The 27973-nt window shown below is 42.4% G+C and overlaps 1 protein-coding gene across 1 annotated transcript in view; it reads left to right on the top strand.

The window, feature by feature from the left end:
• Positions 1 to 27973, top strand: part of thsd7aa (thrombospondin, type I, domain containing 7Aa) — a 172232-nt gene that overhangs the window by 86756 nt on the left and 57503 nt on the right. The window contains exons 4-7 of the mRNA XM_076106377.1: positions 2657 to 2905; positions 6037 to 6218; positions 16675 to 16830; positions 21282 to 21485. Of these exons, the coding sequence (XP_075962492.1) occupies positions 2657 to 2905; positions 6037 to 6218; positions 16675 to 16830; positions 21282 to 21485 (791 nt within the window). The remainder of the gene's footprint in view (positions 1 to 2656; positions 2906 to 6036; positions 6219 to 16674; positions 16831 to 21281; positions 21486 to 27973) is intronic.

Below are 27973 nucleotides of genomic sequence, written 5' to 3'. Positions count from 1 at the left end.
TCTAATGCAGGTGTTCAATTGAAATTCAGCGAGGTCTATTGAGAGAGGATTTCCTCAGGCAAAGGTTTTGAACATCACAGTAATGTGTAACTTGCACTCTGATTTAGTCCCATATATCAAATACTAACAGTTCTCTCTGTAGTCAACAACTGACTGTCAAATCAAATAAAGAAAGTTCAATTGAATAATATCTCAACAATATGTATTGTCAGATTTCAAATTGAACTGGATGAATTATAAACAATAGATACTCTAATAATAAACAAATGTTCTCTCATTTCAAGTAAAATAAGGGATGCATTTAAGAATAAATTAAATAAAAGAAAGTTCTTCATTTGAGAGAAATTAATTTAACTGAATTGTTTTTGTCCTGCAGCTTTAAATTCAGTTCATTCAGGTGTGAAATGATGTCAATCAAAAAAGCCACAATATTATATTCTTCTCATCTTCTAAAAAGAGAAATTTGTGTGCAGGGATGACATATGGAAACCACTTGTTTCAGCCTCATCCCCTCTCCGTTAACGCCCTTGTTGGGCAGTGAATTAATGTGTTAGAATTCTAATGGATCAATCATTTTGGGCTTCTGTGCCTTCATTTCGGATGTGAGTGGGTACGTTTGCTCAAAAGAGTTGAGCTTTGTCTGGTTGTGGCGCTTCACATTAACGCTTTTAATAATCGCCATGGTCTCTGAACATATGAACTGTCCATGGGAAAAATGAACATTTAAAAGTCTGTCCATTCTGGGTTAGGAGGCTCTGGTCTCACTGTCCACATTTCTCTTTTTGGAGAACGTGAAATAACTTCTGACTCACGTATTATTCTCCGACTACGCGGTCTCTCGCCCCGTCTCCCCGTGTGTGTAAATCTCACTCGAGTCAGCAAGCTTATCAGAATACATATTTGATTGGCTGAGTAACATCACCTGATGTGATTTATAACACATGTAGTTGGTCGGTGTGTTTCTTGGACCGCTGAACGAGTGCCGTGAAGGCTAAATAAGCCATGCCGTTTAAAATAGAAGTGCTGCATCAAAATTTCATAATCCTCAACTATCTATCTCTTTTAGGTCTGGGTCCAAAAACAACGGCATCTTGGTTCAGATTAGGACAACGGTCCTTCTATGAGTGACCCCTGTTCTAATGGATCAGCATGGACTAAAATAAAGCCTCAATGCCTCTGTAATGACGGGGGCTCTATCGTGTCAGCATCTTGCTGCATATCCAATGGGACATTAGAGTGTGCCCTCTGTGTGTGTGTGTGTGACTCTGAATTCTGATGCTGAGGTTGACAAAATGTTTGCTAAGCTCCAATGCTTGCGATCATTAGCATAGAGCAGTATACAAAACATTCAGGTATCAGCTTCTGATGTTTCGCCAGCGCTGTCCATCATTCTTTCGGGTTAAAATGACAAACTTCGCAGGCAGTGGGTCATATCAGCTGCAATGTTAATTGTGTGAGTAACTTGATGACAGAATAAAACTAGACTTGTCTGTTGTCTGCTTTTAAAGTGCACTCTGCCAGCTGGTGTCTCTACTGCGCAAAAAGCTTGTTGTTAAATTTGTCAAATTTGTGGGGAAAGGTTGTGGTTATAGCAAATAAACTATGGTTAAGATGTGGTTAACGTAACTATTAAAACAGTCAGTGCAAGATTTGTGTCATGGTTAATAAATAAGGAAACATGCCAGGTTCATTACAGGATGCAAACTTGGCTTTCCTGCATGAAATTCGGATGCGTCTTCATCCATCACATGACATCCACACCTTACATTCCTTATCTCTATTAAAGGGCAAACTACTTCCTGCATTGATACTGTATGTTGACACTGGAAATGAATCTTGAGGAGCAGAGTCATCCATCGGGATCTATATCATCGACGTTCTTGAGAAGCTAGACATGTAACCAAATCAACCAGGAGTGAAATCTTAAGGATGATGACTTAACTCCCTATCGTAGAAGTCCTATGGTGTGTAAGTGCAGCTACTGTGGTGTTTCCTGATACGGCTCCACTGTTCCTTTTTTTTCTTGGGGCTGCTCTGTGATGATTTTGCTGACACTGTCGCCTCACAGCAAGAGGGGCCAGGGTTCGATTATGGGGCTGGATGTGTGTCATTTGCATGTCCCCATGTCAGCGTGGCACAATAAGTCATTTGAGTTCAGGAAGTACAATAGTTGCTTGGGTGTAGTGTAAGTTAAGTGAATTTATTATGTTTCCTATGTGTTAATGAGGAGGAAGTGTTCATTTTAGTTAAAATGTGGGGTACAGTGTTATTTATCGCCAGATACATTTGTAGGCAGTAGATCCAGTGAATCGCCAGTAGGTGGCGAGAACATGAGAATCTCTGAACACAATAGAAGAAGAAAGTGCTGAGAAGCAACTGCATACCTAAACGTATATATATCTTTGTATTTTACAGAACCATTTTCATTAAATGTGTAGCACCAGATTGAGCCTGTGTGACGTCATTCTGTGCACCGCTACATCAGCGTGGGTTTTCTCTGGGATCGGAGATTTCCCTTATTTGCCCTTGGGTGTGTTAATGGTTGTCTGTCATATGTGTCAGCCCTGCGATAGCCTGGCGAAATGTCTTCGCCAATCCTACCTTAGAGTGTTTAAGTTTCATCTTGTCTTACGGCATTTTTTATTCTCATCTCCAGCCTATGCTCTCAGGAGTCGTTGCCGGTGACTTTCCAGGCCTGTGTCATGACCAAAGACTGTGATGTGACTGAATGGTCTGAATGGTCACCTTGCTCCAAGGAGTGCTACGACCCCAACGGGCCCAAAGGGGAGCGCACTCGGACCAGAAAAGTGAGCCAGTTCCCAATCGATGGAGGAGCAGATTGTCCAGAGCTGGAGGAGAAGGAGCCCTGCAGCCCCCAGGGAGACGGAGTGCCACCCTGCATTGTGTAAGTACTGGACAAAGAGAGAAGGTCAAGTGTTGCTAGTTCGCTTCTACAGCCATAGTACATTTCTTCTGTTAACAATCTCAGGTTAAACTTGGACCTTGCTGTACTTTTAACACTTTCAATATGTATCCATAATAACTGCATGGCTCTAGACATCCAGGCAAACTATTCAGTGATTAACTATGCAATTTGATTCACACATTCATGGTCCCCAGAGGATGAATCCTCTTCGGTGATGACTATTCACACGCCACCATGAGGTTGACATTTGTGATTTTAATTTGAATGTCTCAAAAACTATTGGATGGTCTGCCATTAAATTCGGTTCACGTACTCCCCAATTATGTCCCACTCAGAATGATTTGTAATGATATTGGTGATCCCTTAAAGGGACAGTTCACCCCAAAATCAAAAATAAATACTTTTTCTCTTATCTGTAGTCTATAAAACTGCTCATAACAAGGTCTGTGGATTATCTTGGATAACCAGGTCATGATTTGTGGAAAGAAAACATTGCTGTTGAGTTCAAATCTATCTATTTGGTGCTTTTTGCACTACAAGCAAAGTGTTATATAGTCCCATTATTTTGGAGAGAAGGCCGTTATTTCCGCAACTCATGCCAAAACAATCTAGATTGATAAATAGCACAACAATTAAGCAGAAAATATGTATTTTTGATTTGGGGGTGAACTGTCCCTTTAACATTTGGTCAAGCACCATCATCAGGTCAGCCTTCATCAATCAATCTTAAGCTGTTTTGTGTTGTTATTTCAGGTTAGGCTAATAGCCTATGTGCCAAAGTCACATGATTATTTGCATTTCAAATTTTAATCCTTAAGACTTTCATTGTGTCATTTATTCATTTAATGCATGGGCCATTATCATACAAATCAGAAAATACCATCAGACAGTGGTCAAGATATGCCATACAATTGCAGCTCTTCAGAAGCCTCTATGCACATCAGCACATGGCTGGACACTTACAGGAAACAAATTGAGCAGGTATTTTGATGGCTGTCATACGCTGACAGTGACTGTTAACTATCATTCTGTCAGCCTGGTGACGGTTAACCAATGACGGTGATGGCCAAGGCCGCCCAAAACTAGAATAATCGACTGAGTAAGAATATGGGTAGAAAGTGGATGTTTTGTAAATAAATGTTGAAGTGATTTTGCATTTCTCCTTACTCCTAGAACTAAATCTGATTGTTCCAGTTTCACCTCATCTCTCTATAACCCACATATACAATACATTTAATTCTGTTCTAAAGGCAGCGTGAATTAACCATCAACACCAAATCAGTGCCCGTCGACTCCTTTGTTTGACATACAGCAGGAAGAGAGCCAGCAACGCTGTCCGTGGTGCTGAAGAACTGCTCTGTTTGAGTGTCCCCATCTGGGCAAGATGCCCCAAGATGCAATGCTTTCCCAGGGGCCTCGTTGTTCTGCAGCAGTGCAGAGGCAACTGAGAGACAGAGAGACCTTGCTCATGAATATGGAGCATTTCATTGGCGACCTCAAATGAATGCCATTATCAGTAGAGATTGAGGCAGGGTTCACAATTACTGACCTTGGGGTGGAAACCACAATACATTATTGCTAAAGCAGACTGCTGCCAATTCAACCACCAGACACAAACCCATCATGCTGCAATTAACAACCTCCTTTCAGCTTCAAAAATCGAGGAAAGTCTGGTTAAATTGTAAATCCTTAGGCGTATTGTAAACAGAGATCTAAGGTCAATAACATAAAAACTCTTTCTTACAATGCTTGGAGATACTTGCCCCCCGGGCTCACTGAGGCACAACTGATGCTGTTCAGTGACTGCAAAGAACCACGCACACAACTGAGTGTCCCTCAAAGCAATTAAAAAAAGGTTAAACCACAATGCTGACTCTGCAAATGGTATTTTTAGAAAATGATTTCTGCTGATTTGAGTATCGTATGCTCTGTTTAGCATTTTATTTCAAATCAGATTTTCAACCATTTTGACTCACTAATAAAGAGTCAGATTACTAATAAACCTTAAATGTAAAGCTGCACAAAGGTGGTCGTGTGATCATCCCATTCTCTGGGCCAGGTGTACAGGAACAGTTTCTGCAAAGGAGAAAAAAATATTTGTACACCGCATTGCTAACATGGTCAATTGATTTAACAAGAAATATAGAAAAGCCCTTACAGTGCAACCCTATGACACATTTCAAAATGAATAAGTTGCTAAAAGATTTATATGGATCACAAAAAAAACCCGACATAGAACATATCTGGATATCTTTAAATATTTTTTTTAAAGGCACAATACAAGTTTGGTGGACCTTACTGATTGGAAATTATGATTATGGAGGAAGAATCTCCTCCCATAATCATTTTGGGTGCTTTAATCCATTGTCGGTACACTCATGTAACACTGTAATTTCATAGTTCTTACATAATTGAAGATTTGGATTATATTCCTACTTGTGTTAGTGTTGGTGTCAACTGGACACTTTCATTGTGTTGGAACTTAGTTCCATTGTTTTCTCCATTTGCAGAGCATTTCCTCATGCAGTGCATGTGTTGTTAAATTGGTGAATGTGTTTTTCTTACTTAGCTTATCTATTGTATATGTATTTCTGACTTGTTCACCATACAACTCAGCACTCTAAAGCGTGTTTTGAGGGCATATTAAAAAGCATAATCACAATATGAACTAATGGGATAACCGGACTTATCTGTAAAAACAACAATAAATGTGATAGTTTTGGGATGTTTGATTATAATGTCAGACAGGTTTGCATGTGATTCTAATAAGACCATAACAATTCATTGGTTTGTGGTGGTAAGGCCTTGTTTGTACTTTACTGTACTATAGATTACATTTGTCAGATGAAACCATTGATTTGGTGAACATAATCTATGTCACAGGAAATGAAACTTGATATCTAATTTGATTTGGTCAATATGAATCAATTTGGACCAACAGACCACACCCCTGTGTCTTTCTCTTGAAAGCTGATACTGACCGACAACAATTGAGTATTAGCTGTATTGATCCAATCTATTCTACTAATCCAATTGGTAATGTCAAGGAAAGACAACTTGGGGCTGATAAACTCTATCAGACTAACTCATGTGTCCACCTCTGTCCTCAGCTACAGCTGGAGGACTACAGAGTGGACAGAGTGCAGGGTGGACGTGCTGCTGAGCCAACAGGACCGCCGGCGTGCAAACCAGACAGGGTTGTGTGGAGGAGGGATCAAGACTCGAGAGATCTACTGTGTCCAGACCAGCACGGATACACCACCCAACCTCAGCTCACTCCGGAGCAAAGAAGGTGACTTTCCCAGCTGGCTTTTCTGACCTGTTCTATTCTATCGCTATGTTTGATCTACTGGAGGTGTGCCTCATTCACCACTCAGTGTTTGTTCACTGTATTCATTTAGCTTGTATGATTTGATGTTATACATTTATTGATGTATCCTCGTTGTGTTGAAAACCCCACGCGAGAGAATCAAAAAGTAATGGAAAATGAAATTGAAAGGAAAAAAGAAAATCTGTCACCAAGAAGTCTCAAGCCAACGCTGCTGGTGCTGGAGCCTGCCAAGTGTGTCGCTCGGCACTAGATCTGTTTGTGACAGAATCTCTTGGCACAACCAAGGAGTGAAGAACATCCAGTTTGGTGACCTTGAGATTGCATCTCTGCTTTTGGAAAAAATTAGAGTTACTAAAATATACTGATTTTAAATGCATTTCCCATAGTGGTCTTCATACCTTGTTACATGTGACACTGTGGGACGTCTGTTGTGCCTTCACTTTGCCGGAGAAAACATTCCTTGAATGTGCGGCTTTGTCTCCGAATTACTGCCATCTGGGTCTATTTGTTTTGGTCACTAGGTCACTATGACTGACTACCACAAGCACACTGCTCTTTTCCTATAGGAATGTTGTTTGTATGTTAAGGTAGTATTAGTTGTTACTAGTGCTGTAAAAACTTGTGGCCATTAATTACGAGGTGCCTTAACAGCTTTGTAAACCGAAATCTGTTCTTATCAATTGTTTTTTTATCTTAGCTTTATAAACAAAAGAGGTTGAACGCATCGGCTGATATGCAATCTCTGAAGTCATCATGTTAGTTCCTCAATATTCCTTTATGTTAAAAAACTGGGACACCTAAAAATAATCCACAGCTTAATTCCAGATCCATTCTTGTAACTGTATAGTCATCATTATATTAGACAGAATTCATATGGCCTATCAAGGGCCGTTTATCAGCTCAAATAACAAACACACAGCATCAGGGGGATCTGGGTGACAGAGAGCCGAGAGGGTTCGTGGAGTAAATCATAGTTTTTTTAAAAGCACATGTTTTGACAGAGGCTGTTTAAAAACAGCTTCAAATAACATCTGTGAGGGTCGAGTGGCAGACAAAAAAAAAGTTGTTGATGAGCTTTTGCATCATCTGCTTAGGCTTGCGTTTCACACACACACCAAAGTCATGTCATCTGTTCCAGCTCTGCTGCTATCCTCCCCCTGCATCACCAGCCATGTGTGAACCACAGTGAAGAACTGAAGAGGTTTCTCCCTCATATTAAATCTAGGGACTGAGCTATATGAATATGCTAATGTACGTGCAAAAGCCACACAGAGAGGATAGCAGATGAAATATGAGCTTTCACATAAATTGGTGGCATTACTGAGCACACGGAGGCTGCAAGTGGCCTGGTAGCAAGCCTATGCTTATCCTGCACTGACACAATAAGACTTAGTCCATCTGGCCGGGGAGGCTATACTGGCGTCTGCTGCTAGAAATGATTCAGATCAGATGCTCACAACCATCCATGCGCTTTCATCCTCCGGCTTCAAGATTCCACTTTGCCAATTTTGCTAACAGTCTGACTTTCAACACTTCCCTTTTACATATATTGTCAGGATGAAATAGGAAATAGTGGCTGCCCCTCTAGCCAAGCCGTCCTGTCTGCATGTTATTACGGTAATTGTTAAGCAAAGTGTTTTTGGGTGGAAGAGGGGCACATTATTGAAGGTATTATGACTTCAAGGTGTCACTAACGACGGATGGTGGCAGATGGAGAAAAGCGAGAAGAAACAAGAGTGGAATGGATGTGAGAAATGAAAGCCACAGCCTCCTCCTTCTGTTCAGCCTGCACCTGTCCTTGCTCTAAGATATCATTTTAGCTACCCCCTAACTTGGACACGTCACGATGTAAATAAGGAACCTCTATCCATCCCCTATGTTCCATCTCTCACTTCTTTCTTTACGCTGTTTCTGTGTTGGCTAAACCTAATTCCTTCACTGCAGTCTTACAATGGTGGCCATGGCACTACTGATGTATCTGAAATATTTTGTGTCTGCATAATTTCCACCAATTGGCTTGAGGAGTGTCTGGTCAGCTAACTTTCTATCTATCTTGCAAATAACTTTAACGATAGCACATCAGCCAGCAGGTAGAGGTGGAGCTTACATCAACAAGGGTCTAAGGAAAGGAAACAGCCTTTTCTAGGTTCTAGCTTTACCAGCTGAGGGCTGAAAGGAGCTGAACATTTGAACACAAGTCTCTTTATTGGTATTCTTTCTTTGCTTTAAGTATTGCTTGGCCATGTTGACATTGGTTACCCACTAGTAAGAATATTCATGTAATATATTTTTTATTAAATAATGACACCAACTGCCACAACAATTCCATTGGCAGACAGGATGTTGATATTAGATCACCTTTTTTTTCGTGGAATGATGCTTTTTAAAAGTTCAACTACCATGCTTTTTATTATCCAAGGCCAGTTTGTTTTAACGTAATTTCTTTCACTTTGACATAAGTTAGGGTAATTATGGTGACAAACAATGGTGTTTTTGCCCCAACTGCAGGGAGGGATTTGCTACACTTTAGAATTCTGCTATTGTGACAATTTCTGTAAAGCTGAGTCATTTCTGTTCCAGTGTAGTTTCCTTGTTTCCTTCTCACATGAAACCAACCAAAATGTGCCACAGAAAGGACCAACCACACTTAATACTTAAACAGAGGCTGGGGAACAAGCAGTGCATGCTTGAAAATTGCTTGCCCCCTACATGCAAAACAGCAGATTACCGTGATCTCCCCAATTACATCTCCTTCAGTTCAAATAAGATTCAAATTACAGATGTGGCAAGAAATAAAACGTGAATTAATAGTAATGAAAATAATCAAAACTAAGTCCGAAACTGAGTCCAATCATGAAGTAACAATTCTTCAGTTGCCCAATAAAGCTGATACAATCTCATCATTTACTTTCAAGGATGATCAGTGAATCCCAGAGAGACTGAGAGAGGACAGTCTGCCAGTAATATCTGTGGACACACGTCATTCCCAGTCCGATTACTGGGAGCTAGTATCACAGATCACTGCTAGGATTCACTCAGCGCTGGATCTCTCTCAGACATGCAGTGATTACTGTTGACAGCATCACTGTTTATTACAATGCTACACTCTCAAATGGAGAGCTTTTGATTATCATGAACAGCTTGTTAATCCTCCTTGGTAGCGCACATTTCATAGACAGTTTATCATTTTCTTCTGAAGAGAACAATTTCCTCTGAATGTTACTGCGTGTACGTTGTTTCAGCAGTGTTTTCCTGTTTGGTCCGATCGATGCAAAACTTAATTGGAGAGCAAAGCGTGACATGCTGTATAACAGCTGTGCCACCGTGATGCCACGAACCCTCGACTGGAAAGGAACTGGCTGTCGGGTTACTGATGGCAGGTGGCACGTAGCCGCGCAGGTTCCTAATTTGGCGGCTGGAAGCGCTGCACAGGGAAGACTAGACCATCTGGCACAGACATACCTGAGCAAGGTCAGTCTGTGAGGATATTTCCATTAATCAGCCTTTGTTATGGTTGTGAAGAGCTGCTCAGACTGGACAAGGAGGGAGGTCAACAAAAGACTATTATCCTCCAAAAGGTCTGAACGGAGCATGTGGATGAAAAGCTTTTTATAAGAAATGGGACTGTTTGGTTGGCACAGCAACACATGGACATGTTGGAGTTTAAGTCATCAACAGATCATTTGGACGATCTTATTCAGCACCTGCTATTGCAGTGCCATGTTTGCTAATCACATGTTTAATACCGCCCAGTTGCAATTTATAACCCATTAGAATGATTTGGCATTTTCACAGCGGGTCGTGACAGTTCTCTGCCAATATTGTCAGTATTTCCATATACCTTTGTCTGATCGGCCAATTAGCCCGTCTTGTCCAAATGTGTAGGTCACACACGTCAGCGGTGTGGCTCTCGGGATGCTATGTCGGTTGGTCGGTTTAGAATGAAATATTGCAAAAACTATTACTTGGAATGTCATGAAATGTTGTTCAGACTTTTGTAGTTGCCAGAGTATTAAACGTACAGTAATGACTTTGATGATCTCCAATGACACTCAACACATATTGATCTATTGTCAGGTCACACATTTTATTGACCGATACTTTGGTTTCTACAGAGAGGAAAGTGAGAGAAAAAAATCTGTGTATCCTTTTTTCTAAGTCTGATCTAGAATTGTTTTCTCTTCAGTGTTTTTGACAGATTAACAAACACTTCTGGGATTCTTTCGTTTTTTTGTTTGTCAAGATTAGTGTTGTTGTAATACTCATTTCAGCCACAAGGGACTGAAGTCCACCTCTGACCTTGTTTTCAATAGCATTAAAAGCACTCGTGTTTTCTTCCAGGCAAGTTTTAATTTGTATAACTTTGTAACACACAATGTATGTACCTTGTGTTAAGAGTGCATGGAGAAATGAAAACTCACCTAGAAAATAGTCTCAGTGTCGTGGTACACTCCAGCCTCCTGTGGGCGAAATGAACACTCAGGAGAAGTTCACCTTCAGGGCTTTCTGCCAATAATCTCCTTAGGTTCAAGCAATAAACCTATTTATTTAGCTTTAGGAAAATATCATGATCCTGTTTAAAATAAAGCCTCTCTGGCAGAGAGCCCTGAAGGCAAACTACTGTCATGTGCCCAAATCATTTTTTTCACACAAAGAGATTAAACTTTGAGGAAAACATCATCCTAGCAGATCATTCCTTCCCCCTGTTGTACTTTTCTCTCAGGGCTTTTGTTCTGACCAAATACCAAAGAACTTGGTGCCTTTCATCCTCAGCTGCATGTTGTGTTTAAAGCTAACTAGCAAAGTAAGAGTAGGCAACTGATCTCAACGGATCTAAAAGGCCTGGGTTCACCTCATGATTTGGGTGATGTTTTTAATTCAATTTATTAGGAAATTTGCAGTAAAGTACAATATCAAGTGGGTCCTTCATTATTTCTGAGTCTTGTCCTCCTGTCTTGCAGAGGGGCCCCTGTATGGAAATCGAGCTTTAATATTTGTATTACTACACTTTGTATTGTGTTGACATGGTGCCTATTCTTAAATATAGTCGTGTTAAATGAAATTCCCTCAATCCGACAGACAATTTGGGGCCAGGCAGTATCCAGCCTCACTGCTTTGTTTTTTAGGTGCTAGGTTTCAATATGAGTGCAACAACGTTTTTTGCCGTTCCAATTAGCATATGTAGATGTGCCGACGTCAGCATGAAGCTCAAAGCATTGCGTCTACTCCTCTAAATAACAGGTATCACGTGAAGGCCGTGAACATTTCAGCTGTTTCTCTAGAGCTGTCCTTTAGCAACATGAGCCACGTCTCAGGGAAGGACCACCTGCCTTTACAGAATACATATTTGGCATTGGTAAATGTAACAAGTTCATTCCTAAGGGTCCTTAAAATATGATAGTTCTATTCAAATAGAGGCTATAAAAGTTAATTGCAAAACCACTGCAAAGTGCTGTGTATGCAGGTTCAATGGAGTCACACACTCAGACACACATAGAAGCATATAATGTAATATTCAGAGGAGTGTGGTAATTAATCACTGTCTTCACTCACATTACAGTCCTTATACCTTTTACACAGCTGTGCTAGTCACAGTGGGAGTGACAGGAATGATTCATGGAATGGGGGGCAGGGTGCAGTGAGTAGAACAATATTAATGTTGTTCTGAAGGTTCTGAATGGCAATATGAGAACATGTGACACCACAGGTCTGCAGCCAGAGGTAGATGGCTTTTAAAGCTTCATTTGTTGAGACTTTCGCACATTCTGATTTTGCTGTCCTGTGACTGTTATTGCCAATGCCTTCCCGCCAGATACTCTTTACTTATAATTACAAACCCATTTCAATACCAAGCAATTACCTTCAATTAAAGGTTTGAATACAACAGGCAGTTGTTTTATTTTATCATTTTATTTATAGTGAAGCCTGAGGTCTAAATCGCCTTCCATAACCTGTGGTCTACAGCTGGTGCTTATTTGTGTAAATAGGTTGATTCATCAATGAAATTTGATTTAATGAACAGTCTTAAGCATAAAATAGCAATTTGATGGTCCAGTGTAAACAGCGTATAGTTATTACTGTTACAGTGATCTACCACTCATAAAGCTTGGGACAGAAGCATTTCTATACAAATGCTGTTTGAATTGTTTGCTTATAGTAATCAAGCAGTCCGCTTACAGTGTTCATTTTGGGTCTTGTCATACATAACATATGGGAAGAAAACCTATAGTAAGCAAACACAAATAATATTTTTGTTTTGTTTGCAAATTTCTCGCCACATATCAAGCATACAGGTAAGCCAGCATCGTTGGCAGTGAAAGCAAATGAAGACGTCCACGCAGAATTAAACTCTCTATTTTCCTCCGTGACTTTTCTTTTTTTGGATTTATCCATTGATAGATAACAGAGGGCGGGGGTCTGTGACTCGGTATCACCTCAAACTCCAAGATAAGAGGTGTTGCCTTTGAAAGATTGTCCACTGGGCAAAATATTATGTAAAAATAACCGTTATTTATTTCCATGTTATTTGTTGTCAAAGCCTGAGGCCATGTCCACACTACTACGTTTCCATTTGAAAACGCATGTTCTGCTACGTTTACACTGAGCGTCCACACTACGCCGGAGTTTTCGAGCACCGAAAACTCCGGAGTTACCTCTTCGTGTGGACGCTCGATGCTCGTAAACGCATACGTTTAGAAACGATGACGTAGTCACCCGCGTTCGCTACTTGATTGGTTCTTTCCTTGATTCCTTCCCTGATTCGTCACACACCTATCACGTGACCCTTTCCCGGAAGCCCACAAACATTGATTACCGATCGACTACCAGGTTAATTCATGGACAACTGATTACAGGTGTTGCTGGCCTTGTTGTCTTTACTAGCAGCTGTTGTTCAGTTAAAGCAGGGGTCTCAAACTCAAGGCCCGCGGGCCAAATCCGGCCCGCCACGTTATTTTATGTGGCCCGCGAATCCGCCAGCAAAAATAAATAAAAAATAAAATATAATAATTAAAAGTTAGACTTAATAATAAAAATATCCCCATAGTCGAAATGATGAGATAGAAAGTCAAAATGAGATACTTAAACACACAGTCACAGAAGCAGCTCTTTGGCTGGTTACTGTACACTTGACATGGAAATGTATTGTGAGTACATTGAAGAGTACTTTAAACGTGGCTTTACAACACATGAAATACTTCACGTGGGATTGTGCAAACACACCCTTGAAAGGATTTTAAGCATTGAACAAAGTTATTGTAATAACTTGTTTGATAGTTGTCTTTGTTATTTTCTTTAATAGTTTGATCATTGATATAGTAATGTGGGTTTATTAACCCTAAATTAAAAGGATTTAAGTTATAACAGAAATGTGCTTAAATATATTTTTACATTTATATAACGGCATGTACAATATTTTTACACTTGAATAAACAATAATCAAATGCAGAGACAGTTATTTTCCAATATGTTAGGGAGTACATTTACAGTCTTACATTTACAACCGGCCCTTTGAGGGCGACCGTGATGCTGATGTGGCCCAGAGTGAAAACGAGTTTGACAGCCCTGATTTAAAGTCTGCATGTCTGCGGAGGAAGCAGCTGTTATTGGGGCGATTAGTGAGCGGTGTGACCAGCGGCGTTATCAGACCTACGGAGCGGACGTCTGAAGTCACGGTTAGCGGCTTTGAGGAGGACGGACACAAAACAGAGGATTTCTTTTTCTTATTAATACTTATTTTGTTCTGCACAACTATTGTGAAGTCTGCAGATAAAATATAACAGAACAAAAGCAGTAATTGCTCTCCAGTAGGACAGAGACTTTAGTCACCAGCAGAGCTACGAGTGAGACCAGAGAACACCGAAACCGAGGAAATGAGTGAGAGACGTGTGTTGACCACATTTATGGACCATAATCTAGTAAACCTTTATGTGTAAGTGTTGATTTTAAAGTAAATCTGATGTCAGAGAGAGAGATGAAGACCCGCACGCAGCGCTGTAACAGAGTCTGAAAAATAAAACTTCTAAAACTTTCCACTAAATGTGTCTATTTGAGTTCATAGAGGAAGATTTTAGAGAAGATCTTAAGTATCAAACACGACCGTTCATTATTAAAGACTACTTTATTACTCTGTTGTATTTTTTTAACTAAGCAACCAATCTACTTCCTGTTTAGACCGTCACCATCATGCCCAGTGTACGTGAAGAGTCATGTGGTATTCCTTTTTAGGCGTTTTAGTCTGGACGGAGATCAATTCTAAAACGATGCTGAAACGTTGTGTGGACTGAGATCGCTTTTGTTTGTTAAAACTCTGTTTTAAAACAAAAATGTATTCGTGTGGATGTAGCCTCAGGGAGCCGCAACAGAGGGGTTGAAGAGCCGCATGCAGCTCTGGAGCCGCGGGTTGCCGACCCCTGTGCTAACCCATACAGATTACACATAACTTTGAAGACTGGAGTTGAAGTGCTGTTGTCCCTGCACAGGCATATACAGGTGCTGGTCATATAATTAGAATATCATCAAAAAGTTGATTTATTTCACTAATTCCATTCAAAAAGTGAAACTTGTCTATTATATTCATTCATTCATTACACACAGACTGATATATTTCAAATGTTTATTTCTTTTAATTTTGATGATTATAACTGACAACTAAGGAAAATCCCAAATTCAGTATCTCAGAAAATTAGAATATTACTTAAGACCAATACAAAGAAAGGATTTTTAGAAATCTTGGCCAACTGAAAAGTATGAACATGAAAAGTATGAGCATGTACAGCACTCAATACTTAGTTGGGGCTCCTTTTGCCTGAATTACTGCAGCAATGCGGCGTGGCATGGAGTCGATCAGTCTGTGGCACTGCTCAGGTGTTATGAGAGCCCAGGTTGCTCTGATAGTGGCCTTCAGCTCTTCTGCATTGTTGGGTCTGGCATTTCGCATCATCCTCTTCACAATACCCCATAGATTTTCTATGGGGTTAAGGTCAGGCGAGTTTGCTGGCCAATTAAGAACAGGGATACCATGGTCCTTAAACCAGGTACTGGTTGCTTTGGCACTGTGTGCAGGTGCCAAGTCCTGTTGGAAAATGAAATCTGCATCTCCATAAAGTTGGTCAGCAGCAGGAAGCATGAAGTGCTCTAAAACTTCCTGGTATACGGCTGCGTTGACCTTGGACCTCAGAAAACACAGTGGACCAACACCAGCAGATGACATGGCACCCCAAACCATCACTGACTGTGGAAACTTTACACTGGACCTCAAGCAACGTGGATTGTGTGTCTCTCCTCTCTTCCTCCAGACTCTGGGACCCTGATTTCCAAAGGAAATGCAAAATTTACTTTCATCAGAGAACATAACTTTGGACCACTCAGCAGCAGTCCAGTCCTTTTTGTCTTTAGCCCAGGCGAGACGCTTCTGACGCTGTCTGTTGTTCAAGAGTGGCTTGACACAAGGAATGCGACAGCTGAAACCCATGTCTTGCATACGTCTGTGCGTAGTGGTTCTTGAAGCACTGACTCCAGCTGCAGTCCACTCTTTCTGAATCTCCCCCACATTTTTGAATCGGTTTTGTTTCACAATCCTCTCCAGGGTGCGGTTATCCCTATTGCTTGTACACTTTTTTCTACCACATCTTTTCCTTCCCTTCGCCTCTCTATTAATGTGCTTGGACACAGAGCTCTGTGAACAGCCAGCCTCTTTTGCAATGACCTTTTGTGTCTTGCCCTCCTTGTGCAAGGTGTCAATGGTCGTCTTTTGGACAACTGTCAAGTCAGCAGTCTTCCCCATGATTGTGTAGCCTACAGAACTAGACTGAGAGACCATTTAAAGGCCTTTGTAGGTGTTTTGAGTTAATTAGCTGATTAGAGTGTGGCACCAGGTCTCTTCAATATTGAACCTTTTCACAATATTCTAATTTTCTGAGATACTGAATTTGGGATTTCCCTTAGTTGTCAGTTATAATCATCAAAATTAAAAGAAATAAACATTTGAAATATATCAGTCTGTGTGTAATGAATGAATATAATAGACAAGTTTCACTTTTTGAATGGAATTAGTGAAATAAATCAACTTTTTGATGATATTCTAATTATATGACCAGCACCTGTATGCATGGTATACTGTGCAGCTTTGAAACTGAACGGACGGTCCTGATGTATTAGTTAGAAACCCATATTTCACAGCTGGTGGTGCAGAGGGAAACATTCTTCCACTATTTTAGCAACCTGAGTTAATTCCCTGAGTGATTCCTCTTTCCATAGTGTTTGCAGGAGTATCAATGACAGGAACTGTGGAACATCTTCAAACTGTTGGCTTCCTTGTTTAATGTGCCAGGATCTCTTTCATTTTACTGTATTATGTTTGCTGTGATAAAAACCCAAGTTTCCCCACATGACATTCCTTTCATCTGTGTCTCCATAGCATTGCGACCAATGGACAGTGATCTGTGTCTGGGTATCCCCCCGAACACCACCCAGCTCTGCCATATCAGCTGTCCTGTTGAATGTGAGGTGTCTTCTTGGAGTGCCTGGGGACCCTGCACCTATGAAAACTGCCAGGACCAGGCAGCCAAAAAAGGTAAGAAATAAATAGTAATGGATGTACTTGTATAGTTCTTTTCTAGTCTTCCGACCACTCAAAGCGCTTTAACACTACATGTCATCATTCACGCAAGCGTGTTCACTTGCGACTGTGTTTGCTCTACTCTCACACAGTCATTCTGCGATAAAGCTTGATGTGTTTTCTGGATGTGATCTCCTATTGGATCATGTTAGTATAAATCATTAAATATCAAAGTTAGTATTGCTATCAAAGTCAAAATCTGGGCCTTGCAACAGCACCAGAGGAGGGAAAAAGTTTGGTCTGGGAGCCAAAGCGTCATCATCCGCTCTGCCTAATTTGTTTGTCTGTTGTAGCAGGTTGAGCTAGTCCATCAGCGTGGTTGACACGGTCGCTGCCTCAGTCGCTGCCTCGGCCCTTAATTATCCCCGGAACAGCGGCGTCTGCCATGACTAATGCATGTTGACTCTGCCTTAATGAAGCGCCTCAAATGAAAGGGACGGCTTGAAATGCTCCTGCATGCATCTTAATGATGGATCTGCTCCCACTCGCTCGTATTCTCACCACTCTACTTCTGCTCTTGCTGTCTGACTACTGTACACAACTGAAAGTAAACATAACAAACACACACACACACGTCCTCAAGTGTGTGCACTATGGCTCTCGTTATCCAGAAAGATGTGAACTAAAAATATAAAATCTTTTTATCGTCCTGACAAGGAACATGGGAATCAGTTGGCTGTGAACACCTTAGATTGCTGAATGTTAGTTTTGCTGTATGATTTCTCCCACCAAGATTGCAATTGGGATTTACATCACCTTCCTTTTAACTCTGGGCAGGTGTCTACAATGCACTGTATTCAAATACATTGAACTTGTATCAAGCATAAACACATAATCTTACACTTATCATTTCTCCATGAAAACAATCCGATGAAATGTTTGTTGCGATTGTTCTTCCAAGATCCTAGAAAATAGATTTTCACTTTGAGCAAGATATCCCACAGTTGATGAATATGGCATTACTCGATCGTCTTTGAGTAATAAAGACACCTAATGATAGACCTGATGCTTCTACACGGTATCTAGTCTAGCTTTAGATTACTTTACAATGACATTATGCGCAAAAGTGCAGAAACCTATTTTGTTTTGTTAACAATGGATCAAATGTTTACACTTGATAAAAAAGGTGTCGCTTTTAGAAACAAACCAACAGAGAGTGAAGATCCAACTCTGCAGTGTCCATGTAGGGCCTGAAGCTGATTGTTTGTGTTTATGGCCCACAGCTCTACATTCATTCTCACTCTCTAAAGCTCTGCTTCCTGCCAGAGCTGGCTCTGAGAAACCCACTGTACACTACCTGCTCAGCACCAAACAGCAGATAGATACATTCAGCCACTAGCTGGTGAACATAGTTGTGCATTTAGCCGCTACAGAATCTTTTAGAGTTGGCAGAGTGAACATTGGGTTTACGTTTACCAGTTGGCTAGACACACAACTCCAAATGAATGCTAACGTTGCTCCTTGTCTGCAGGATATGTAAATAGGCAACTGTTTGCTAACATTCTTAACCATACTGTTAAGTGTCAAACTAAATATTGCAACTTCTTTATAAGTTGAACTGAGAGATGCAGACTACAGTTCACTATCCTGAAGCATTCACTTGACAACTAACTGGCTAAGAAGCTAGATTGTTTATGAAGAGGAAGACGACCTTCTTCTTTTTGAACCTAAAGAATACATTTCACTCTGTCTCTTCTCACACATCACAGTGACGATGGGTGATTATTTCTCCAGGAAAACACCTTTAACTGACAACAACTTCATCTTGTATTTTGGCAAACTCTAACTATGAATTTGAATTAGTCACAGCTCACTAAATGTAGTTTAATTGATAAGAAGATGAGCTAAGACAAGGTGTCTATTGATCCCAGGAGGGACATTTAGCATTTGAGCAGCACAAGATGAAGATTTGAAAAAAATATGTACAGACAAGCAAAAATAAATAAATAAGTAAGCTCTATTGCTACTAGTATCGGAAATATCTCTACTAACAAGTGTGCATCAATTTATGTGCAAAACCAACAGTGCAGTTTTCTGATAATCAATATCAAATCTAACACAAAGAAACTCATTTAGAGACATTACCAACATGGATTCCAAGAGAAAAGCAAAGGAACTGAATGCTTTTATATGTAGTTTACACATTAATAGAGCAATGGGCTACGGCAGGATTGTCTTTTTTAAAAGGACATTTGCTGAGGAACTGGCCTGGCATCGTCTCTTATAGCTCTCTGTAGATACACACACGGTGCCAGAGCTCTGGAGAAAATCTATTATAATTATATAATGTAATAATATAATATATAATCCTTGTCAGGATTATGATGGAGGAACTAGATCAGCACTAATTTGCTTACATAAGAAATCGCAGCACAAGTGACATCATCTCCAGAATACTGCATCTTGTCTTGAAACAGCAGAGTTCTGCTGTATGGCAGAGTGCTTTTTATTTACTTTACTTTTAACACTGTTCATCCACATATCTTGCTTAAAATGTTAGCTCAGTTAAACTACTTTTTTGATGAGTTGGTATTATTCTTTTCATCAGACAGACCACAACCATGCACTCAGCTCTCTCTAGAAGAGGGCTATGAACTACAGGCCTCCCCATGGACGCCTCAGTTCACTCTCTGTTTACTCTGCTCACAGTGATGTCATCAGCTCCTAACCCATCAATAGTGAAGTTCTCTGATGACACGGCTTTCCTCAGTTTACACACAATTCCAACATGAGCTGCTTTAGAGCTGAAGTGGACAAGTTCAACTGCAGAGCATGGTAACACTTTGTAATAACCATTAACCCTTCATTAATCATTCATGAAGGGTACATTAATAGTGAGTTAAACTTGAGTTAATATTGTCAACAGACAATGAAATAACTTATGTTAACTAATCATTAGTAATGCTATCATTTGTCTTATTTTTTCATTTGTTTGTGTAATGTGAAATAATTCTTTGATAAATATATATATGATATATAATGCTTAAAATATGGTATGAATGTGTAAACCTTTAAGACATCATTAGTGAAACATCCACAAACATTACATTGATCGTCCAGTAACCAAATATTAACCATTTAACAAAGTATTATAATCATCAGTTACATCCAATAAATAGCCAAGTAATGTTTATAGAGGGTTTAGGAGCAAATCATTAACTGTTAACAAATACTTTATATAGTATATCAATTGGTATTGTGTGCAACAATACACAGTTTAAACAGCATAAATATAGCATTACAATCTGTAAAAATGATGATGTAAAATAACTATTAACTGAAAAATGAATCAAAAATGTATCAATTCAGCATGAATTAATGGTGGGTACTCTACATTGTAACCAAGATGATGGTACACACAGTTAGCCAGTGAAACATTGACCAACAATTATTTCGCCTCATACAGTTATGACTGTTAACAACTTCTCTTGCAATTTTGAAATTCTCTTTGAAATTGTGCTTTGATCTAAAATCAACAAACAGCACTTTTGATTTGGTTGGAGTCGTCTTGTTTTTATCCCTTATTTTGTCCGTCACCTTGGATTGAGAATAATTGCACAGCCCTTGGTTACATGAGCTACATGTACATGCTACGTACACGGTGGCTCATCACATGTGATTGCTTCCATGTATCTTTGTCTTCGGTCAAAATGAAGCTCTGACAGCAGCTGCAGCCTTGCCATTCATAATCTACCCTGCAGATAGCAACCGAGTGCTGCCTGATAGAATTTAATTCCCTGCACCCCGAGCCTCATCTCCCCCATCTTAACCCCCCCAAGATAAAACCTCCATCAAAAGGGTCTTGACACACGGCGGCACATGTTCTGCCGACCTGTCTGATTAAATAAAGGTTTTTGAGGGGAAAGGAGAGACAAAAATGAAATGGAAAAGGATCCTGACATCTCCACCTGAGTCCTCCACTCCAGGACCCTGCTGCCTTATCGGGCTGGAGCAGGAGTGTGGATTAGGGGGTGGATGACCTTGGCTGGGCTAGAGCTAACATCCCCCCTTCCCAGGACCTGGTCAATCCTGTGCCCTTGAGCAGAGGAAACGACATACACACGAGAACAAACCCCAGCTGAATTAATGGAATCCTGCATGCATTAGTCACTTTGGATAAAAGCTACTGTAATGAGAGGAGAATAAAAACATTCATTATGTCAAGTTGTTCTTGGAATATCTCTCAACTTCAGGCTTAATGGACTGTCACATTAAATGCAATATTATGGTTATCATCAAAGGCACACTGTGACCACGGAGTGAAGTTAATATGCTATCGGCTGCACATTAGATTCTGACAAGTTTCTGCTCAGCAGCTCACAGAGAGAATGTGGGGGGATTTGGTTGATTAGCGTGGGGCTGGTTTGTGTTCAGTTACTTCATTAGGGTCCTGTTGTTCTCGACAGGCTTCAAACTGAGGAAGAGGAAGATCGTCAATGAGCCGACAGGCGGGACGGGCAACTGCCCCCACCTGGTGGAGGCGATACCGTGTGAAGACCCCAGCTGCTACGACTGGCTGGTGGTTAAACTGGAGGAGTGCATCCCTGATAATGAGAAGGAATGTGGACCTGGAACCCAGATCCCACAAGTGCAGTGTGTCAACAGTGATGGTGAGTAGACGCATGAAATGTGTGACCATGAAGCAGGTTTGAGGATTACTGTTTTTTTCCGACAAAATCAAGACAACGGCACATTACAGTAAATAATTTGGGTTGTGGGTCGCGGCTTGTCATTAAGGGGTGATGGTGGGTCCCGCAGCCAAACCAGTTGAGAACCACTGCACTAGGGGGTCTGGGCTGTTGGAGAGGAAAAGTGGAGTCATCCTCCTCTTCCTCCGTGTCATCCATTTCGAGGAAGTCAGAGTTGGCATCGCCCTCTGCGTCCTCACAGCCCAGCTCCACATCGAGGAGCCCCTCGAAAAGTGGAGGTATTTCCCTGCATTCAGCCTCCATCATGTCCACCCAGCTCGCAGTAGCTCGCGGCAGATGGGTGGCTTGCGTGGTGGTTCCTGACAGGCACGGGTCCTGCTTATTGGATACCACCACTCTCAGTCTCCTTTCCAGGATTTTCTCTGGCATTGACGCACAGTGCAAACATGCCTGGGGGTCAGCCAGCGCTGCATGAGCGTGTTTATCGCCCATGCAAGCTATGCACATAGGATGAGGGTCCCTGCCCGAGATGGACGCCTCGCATGACGCAGGGCACAGGCGGGATACAGCCTCTTTGGTCTTTGGTTCCGACACTCTGGTGGGGGTAGCGGCCTTCGACATGGCGACTGGAAAGGGAGGGAAATACATAAATAATCAGCCGTACAGGGCGCACCGAAATGCGTTAGCCTGTCGGCCAATTGTGCTAGCACACGGGGTTTAGCCCGGGTGAATAGCTTATCGAAGGAGTTCGCTCGCCGTGACACGTTAGCTGAACTCCGGGTACTCCGCTCGGCTAACAAGCTAATGCTAACCGAACACTGGTGCTCGCCGTAACGCGTTAGCCACCGCAAATACTGTCACACAGTCATCGACCACACCGGTAACAGATACCGGGTAGTCGGGGAACAGCTCGCCTTGACGCGGACACTGCTCGAACTATTCTGTGTAACGTTTTAATTATACTTCTCCGAAGTACTTACTCAGCACACTCCCGACTGAAGCCCGGAGCTGCGTTCGGCGACGGATTCCTAACGGGTCGTCTGTGAACTGTCGAGTCTTTTCAACTGTGGGCTCGCCGCTACGAGGTAATTCAAGAGGCCCGTTACAAGGACAGTGGTGTGGATTTGAGTACAGTGTTGGCAGCTGAGCTACCTACTAGACTACCGCCAGAACTGTTTATTGTTTGGGATAATCTGCCTCGGGAAACTCAGAGCTCCTATGCTGAAACAAAGAGCCACTTGCAGACAGCTTTTGGCCAAAAAGACATAATTGCATCATTTCAAACATTCCCTAACGCCCGTCAAAGACTGCCTAATGAAGCAATGGAAGTTTATGCTGCCGATGTATGCAGGCTTGTCAAAGAAGCCTTTCCAGATTTTGAGCATAAAGCTTCAGAGTATATGAAAATGTCTCGCTTCATTGGTGGTCTGGATCAAGAGCTTCAAGTCAAGTGTCATGAAAGAGGAGTGAAAAGTTTCACCGAAGCTTTTGAAGTTGCCTCCCAAGCTGAGCGTGCTCGCCAAGCAGCTAGATTGATAATGCCAATGTCTCCGGCTAATGTCGTTGTCAGAGATGTCGGCCCAGTATCGTCAGTAAATGCGGTACATGACAAAGACCCTGAACTCAGAAAAGCAGTCCAGAATCTGACTTCTAATGTAAAAGATTTAAGTCATGATCTGAGTGCATTGAAACTGAAGCTGGATGAGCAAAGCAGTGGGCGCCACTGGGAAAGGAACATGCAGGTGCGTCATCGTAGATCTCCCTCACCTCATCGAAGGAGCCCAGATAGACCCAGATTACCCACTAATGCATGGAGCTCAGGTTATGGAAATTCCCCATCCAGATATTCATGTTCCCATCAATTTTCTCCGGAACGCTATTCTCATGTAAGCCGCCACCATCAGGACTTCACCCGCAGGGAACCTGACAGGTACCGACAGCCTTACAGAGACACGCACTACTCCACCCATGCCTCTGGTCCTTTTGAGGAAAGGAGATGGAGGCAAACCTCACCCAGCAGACACCACTATGACTCTCGTCGCCAAAGCCCAAGTCCCTATTCCAAACATGTGTCATTCCGAGAGTATGAGGACAAAGGCCAGCAGAGCCCCACCAAAACTGACTACAAAGATCATGGCAGATTTGAACAGGGAAACGGACACTAGCTGATGATGCGGGGCACTCATCAGCTACTTCTCTGGAAGCCCCAGAGGTCTGCCTCACTGAACAAAACGACAGCACCCGACAACAGACAACCCCTAGTGGTAGTACAGATATGACAAGGCCTGTGACTGAAACTGAGAACACTGGAAGTAAAGATTTCACCTCCTATATAAATGGAATTGTTGAGGGCACTGATATGCACATCATGCTAGATACAGGCTCCACTATTTCATTTATAAGTGAGCAGACCAAGATGTCAATACCTTCTCTTGCAAAAAGACCCATAAAAAAGAAGTTCATCATGTCACAAGCTGCGACTGGCCAAAGCTTGGATACATTGGGTATGGTAGATGTCACCTTTAAGCTAGGGTCTCAAACGTTACAACATGAAGTACAAGTCATCAGAAATGTTAATGAAGGCTTCATATTAGGCTGCGACTTTCTCACTCCTCACAGTGCTATTTTAGACATGGGGAGGGGGCTGTGCTATCTAGGTGATGAGGTTCTGCCGCTACTTCGGAAAAGTGATCTGGCACCTGCTAGTTGTACAGCACAAATAATGGAGAACACTACTGTCCCCCCACGCTGTGAAATGATTTGCAAAGTTGCCCTTATTCCCCCTGTAATCTATGCAGGCCCCCTGGGCAGTTACAGTGGCTGTCTTGAACCCCGGCAACCAGAACTGGATGGTATTGCAGTCGCCCGCACACTGTCTACTGCTGAGAATGGCTGTACTGTTGCACGCATCATCAACCCCACACACACCCCCATGGTGCTGCATTCAGGTATGCAGTTAGGACAGTTTACTCCAGTGTCCAACACTGACATAAGTGAGGATTCAGCCCCTGTATGTAATGTGTCCACCTGCCCAGTACAACCACCCAGTCTGTCAACTACTGTTACACAGCCAACCAAACTACCGTTTGATGTCAAGTGTGGAAATCTGACAAATGCAGAAAGGTCCGACTTACACAACTTGCTCTCCTCTTACCATGATGTCTTCAGTAAAACCAGCACAGACTTTGGTAATACTGACATGGTCAAACACAAAATCCACACAAAAGATACACTCCCAGTTAGGAAGCGTGCATATCGTACTTCCCCAAAAATGCAAACATTGATTCAATCACATGTAGAGGAGATGTTGGACAAAGGAATAGTGGAAGTGAGTCACAGCCCCTGGGCAGCACCTGTGGTAATGGTCAGAAAAAAAGATGGATCATGGCGTTTTTGTGTTGACTACAGAGAGTTGAATGCAGTCACAGTAAAAGATGCACATCCTTTGCCCAGAACAGATGACACCTTGGATGCACTCAGAGGTTCATCGGTGTTCAGCACGATGGATCTCTCTTCAGGTTATTGGCAAGTACAGCTCGAGGAACAGGACAAAGCAAAGACGGCTTTCACCACAAGCAGAGGACTTTACCAGTTTTGTATGATGCCCATGGGCTTGGTAAATGCACCCCCCACTTTCCAACATCTAATGCAGCTGGTGTTACAAGGTCTCTCATGGAAAATATGCCTAGTATATCTCGATGACATTATTGTATACAGTCCCAGTTTTTCTGTCCATCTTCGGCATTTGAGAGAGGTGTTGGATCGCCTCAGAGCCGCTAACCTTAAACTCAAACCCTCAAAATGCAGTTTTGCACAACAGGAAGTGACATTCTTGGGACACGTCGTCTCACCTGCAGGACTAAAACCTGACCCGAGAAACACTAACAAAGTGAGAGACTGGCCTGCACCTAAAAACCCGACTGAGGTCAGAGCATTTCTTGGGTTATGCTCATATTACCGGCGTTTCATTTATGAGTTTGCAAAAATGTCAGAGCCCCTGCATGCTCTAACTCAAAAAGGAAAGACATTTCTATGGACTGATGAACCATATGAACAGCGCATTTGACAGCCTCCGCCATGCTCTGTGTGACACTCCCATCCTCTCCTATCCAGATTTCTCACATGAGTTTCTGCTCTTCACAGATGCGTCCAGCACAGCCATTGGATGTGTTCTGTCTCAGGTGAATGCGGAAAACGTGGAAAATGTCATTGCTTATGGCAGTCGCATTTTGACAAAAACAGAGAAACATTGGTCTACATATGACAGGGAACTGTGGGCTATCATATGGTCCATCCGGCACTATCGCCAGTATTTGACAGGCCACCCCTTTCGCATCATCACAGACCACAAACCCCTTCTCTCCTTGAGGAAGATGGCTCTGGATTGTGATCCTACAGGTCGCAGGGCCAGGTGGGCTCTGGAAATTGACCCCTATGACTGGACAATTGAATACAGACAGGGGACTAAACACGCCAATGCTGACTCTATGTCCCGTCGTCCTCTGACAGCTGAAGAAACCACCCCTATGGTTGCAGCCAATCAGGTGAGATGTGTTTCCATTCACACTCAAACAGACACAGCAGAGTCACTCTCATGCGCTCCAACCACTGAACTGGCATCCTGCTCAGAGTCTGCTCCCACTGCCTCACCTGCTGCGGACATAGTATCGCAGGTGCAGTCTGCATCACCTGATACTGCAGCGGTAACTATGGATAATTCACTCCTGAATATGAACAGACAGTACCTCATCCAAGCTCAAGCAGCTGATCCTGTGTTGCAAATAATCATCAACTGGGTGTTAACTGACAGTAGGCCGCCATTTTCGAACATTAAAGCAGCCTCACCTGAAATGAGACAGTACTGGAGAGACTTTCCTAAACTCCGCCTTGTTGATGGTCTCTTATGTCGCAAGGTCAGACCTCCACCAGGTGACCCTGTTTTACAGACTGTAGTACCCAGTAGTTTACAGAAGGAGGTATTTCAAACATTACATGGACATTCACTCTCTGGCCATTTCAGTGCGCAGAAGACACTGCAAGGGGCACAAGTCAGATGCTATTGGCCTCACATAAGCCGTGACATAACTCAATGGTGTCTTGAATGCACAGCCTGTGAAGCACGGCGACCACAAACACCACACCAACAGGCACCTATGCAAAACATAATCACATCTAGGCCTTTTGAGAAGATTGCAGCAGACCTGACAGAGTTGCCACTTACTCGCCGTGGTAATCGTTATGTACTTGTTGTAATGGACTATTTTACTAAGTACCTCAACTTGTATGCACTTCCTGACCAACGAGCAACCACTGTGGCTAAATGTTTGTTTGAAGATTACATCAGTCACCACGGTGTCCCTCAAAGTTTGCACACTGACCAAGGCAGTTTGACTCAGATCTTGTCAAAGACCTGTGTTCCCGCCTGGGAATACACAAAACACGGACATCCCCTTATCATGCTATGTCAGATGGCATGGTGGAACGGACAAACAGGACCATCAAGGACCAGTTGGCAAAATACCTATACACCAGAGGAGGTGAATGGGATGACCACCTGTGACAAGTTGAGTTTGCATACAACACCACTGTTCACTCGTCCACCAAACACACGCCTTTCTCCCTGGCCCATGGTAGAGAAGCCCGTCTGCCTGCTGATCTCCTTCTCGGAGACTCCCCCGGAGTTTCAAATGCCACTCCAGGTACTCCAAGTGAATATGCCAATTCTGTATTAAAGAGACTGTGCGCGGCTTTTCACTCTGTTGCACAAAACATTGAGGCAGCAGGTGCTCAACAAAAGCACTACTATGATCATCGGATGAAACACACAGCCTATGAGTCAGGTGACTTGGTGTGGGTTGACTTGCCAGCCCTTGCTAGACAAAAGCTGTCACCAAAGTGGTCGGGCCCTTTCAAAGTGCTACGAATGTTAGGCTCAGGCGGTGGTGACATTGGAGTGGACTATCAACTGTTGGACCAGCGAGACCCGAGAGCTAAGCCTAAGGTCATTCACTACAACCGCATGAAACCTTATCGCTCTGCCTGGTCAGCTGAAAGAAATCCACCCTCACCTTCAGGAGGGGCTGCAGCAGCAAACAGCTCAGGTCCTTCATTGCTTACTGCACTCTCCGGCTCCAGACCTTATGTTTACTGGAGTCCAGCCACACAGCGATGCTCTGCGCCGCCAGATAGGGCTCGGACTAATGTTTGTCCTCCGACTCAAGGAGCTGCCACTACCTTAACAGATGTGGGAGACAATACTGCCACAGGTTCTTCCAGTGAACCGGTAGTGCTGCCTTTTGATGGAGTAAGGACCAAGTCTGGCCGCTGTGTGCGTCCCCCAGTACGTTATGGAACTGTTGTATGAACTTTTGCCTGTTCTTGCTGGCATACAGAAAGAAAAAAAAAGTATATATATATATATGTATGCTGTTCTATTATTTGTTATGATC

The sequence above is a fragment of the Anarhichas minor genome, unplaced genomic scaffold (assembly GCF_050575085.1).
Source record: "Anarhichas minor isolate MPS153535 unplaced genomic scaffold, ASM5057508v1 ptg000033l, whole genome shotgun sequence".
Lineage (NCBI taxonomy): Eukaryota > Metazoa > Chordata > Actinopteri > Perciformes > Anarhichadidae > Anarhichas > Anarhichas minor.
Note: the sequence above shows the minus strand (reverse complement) of the source record. Positions and strands in the feature narration are given on the sequence as shown.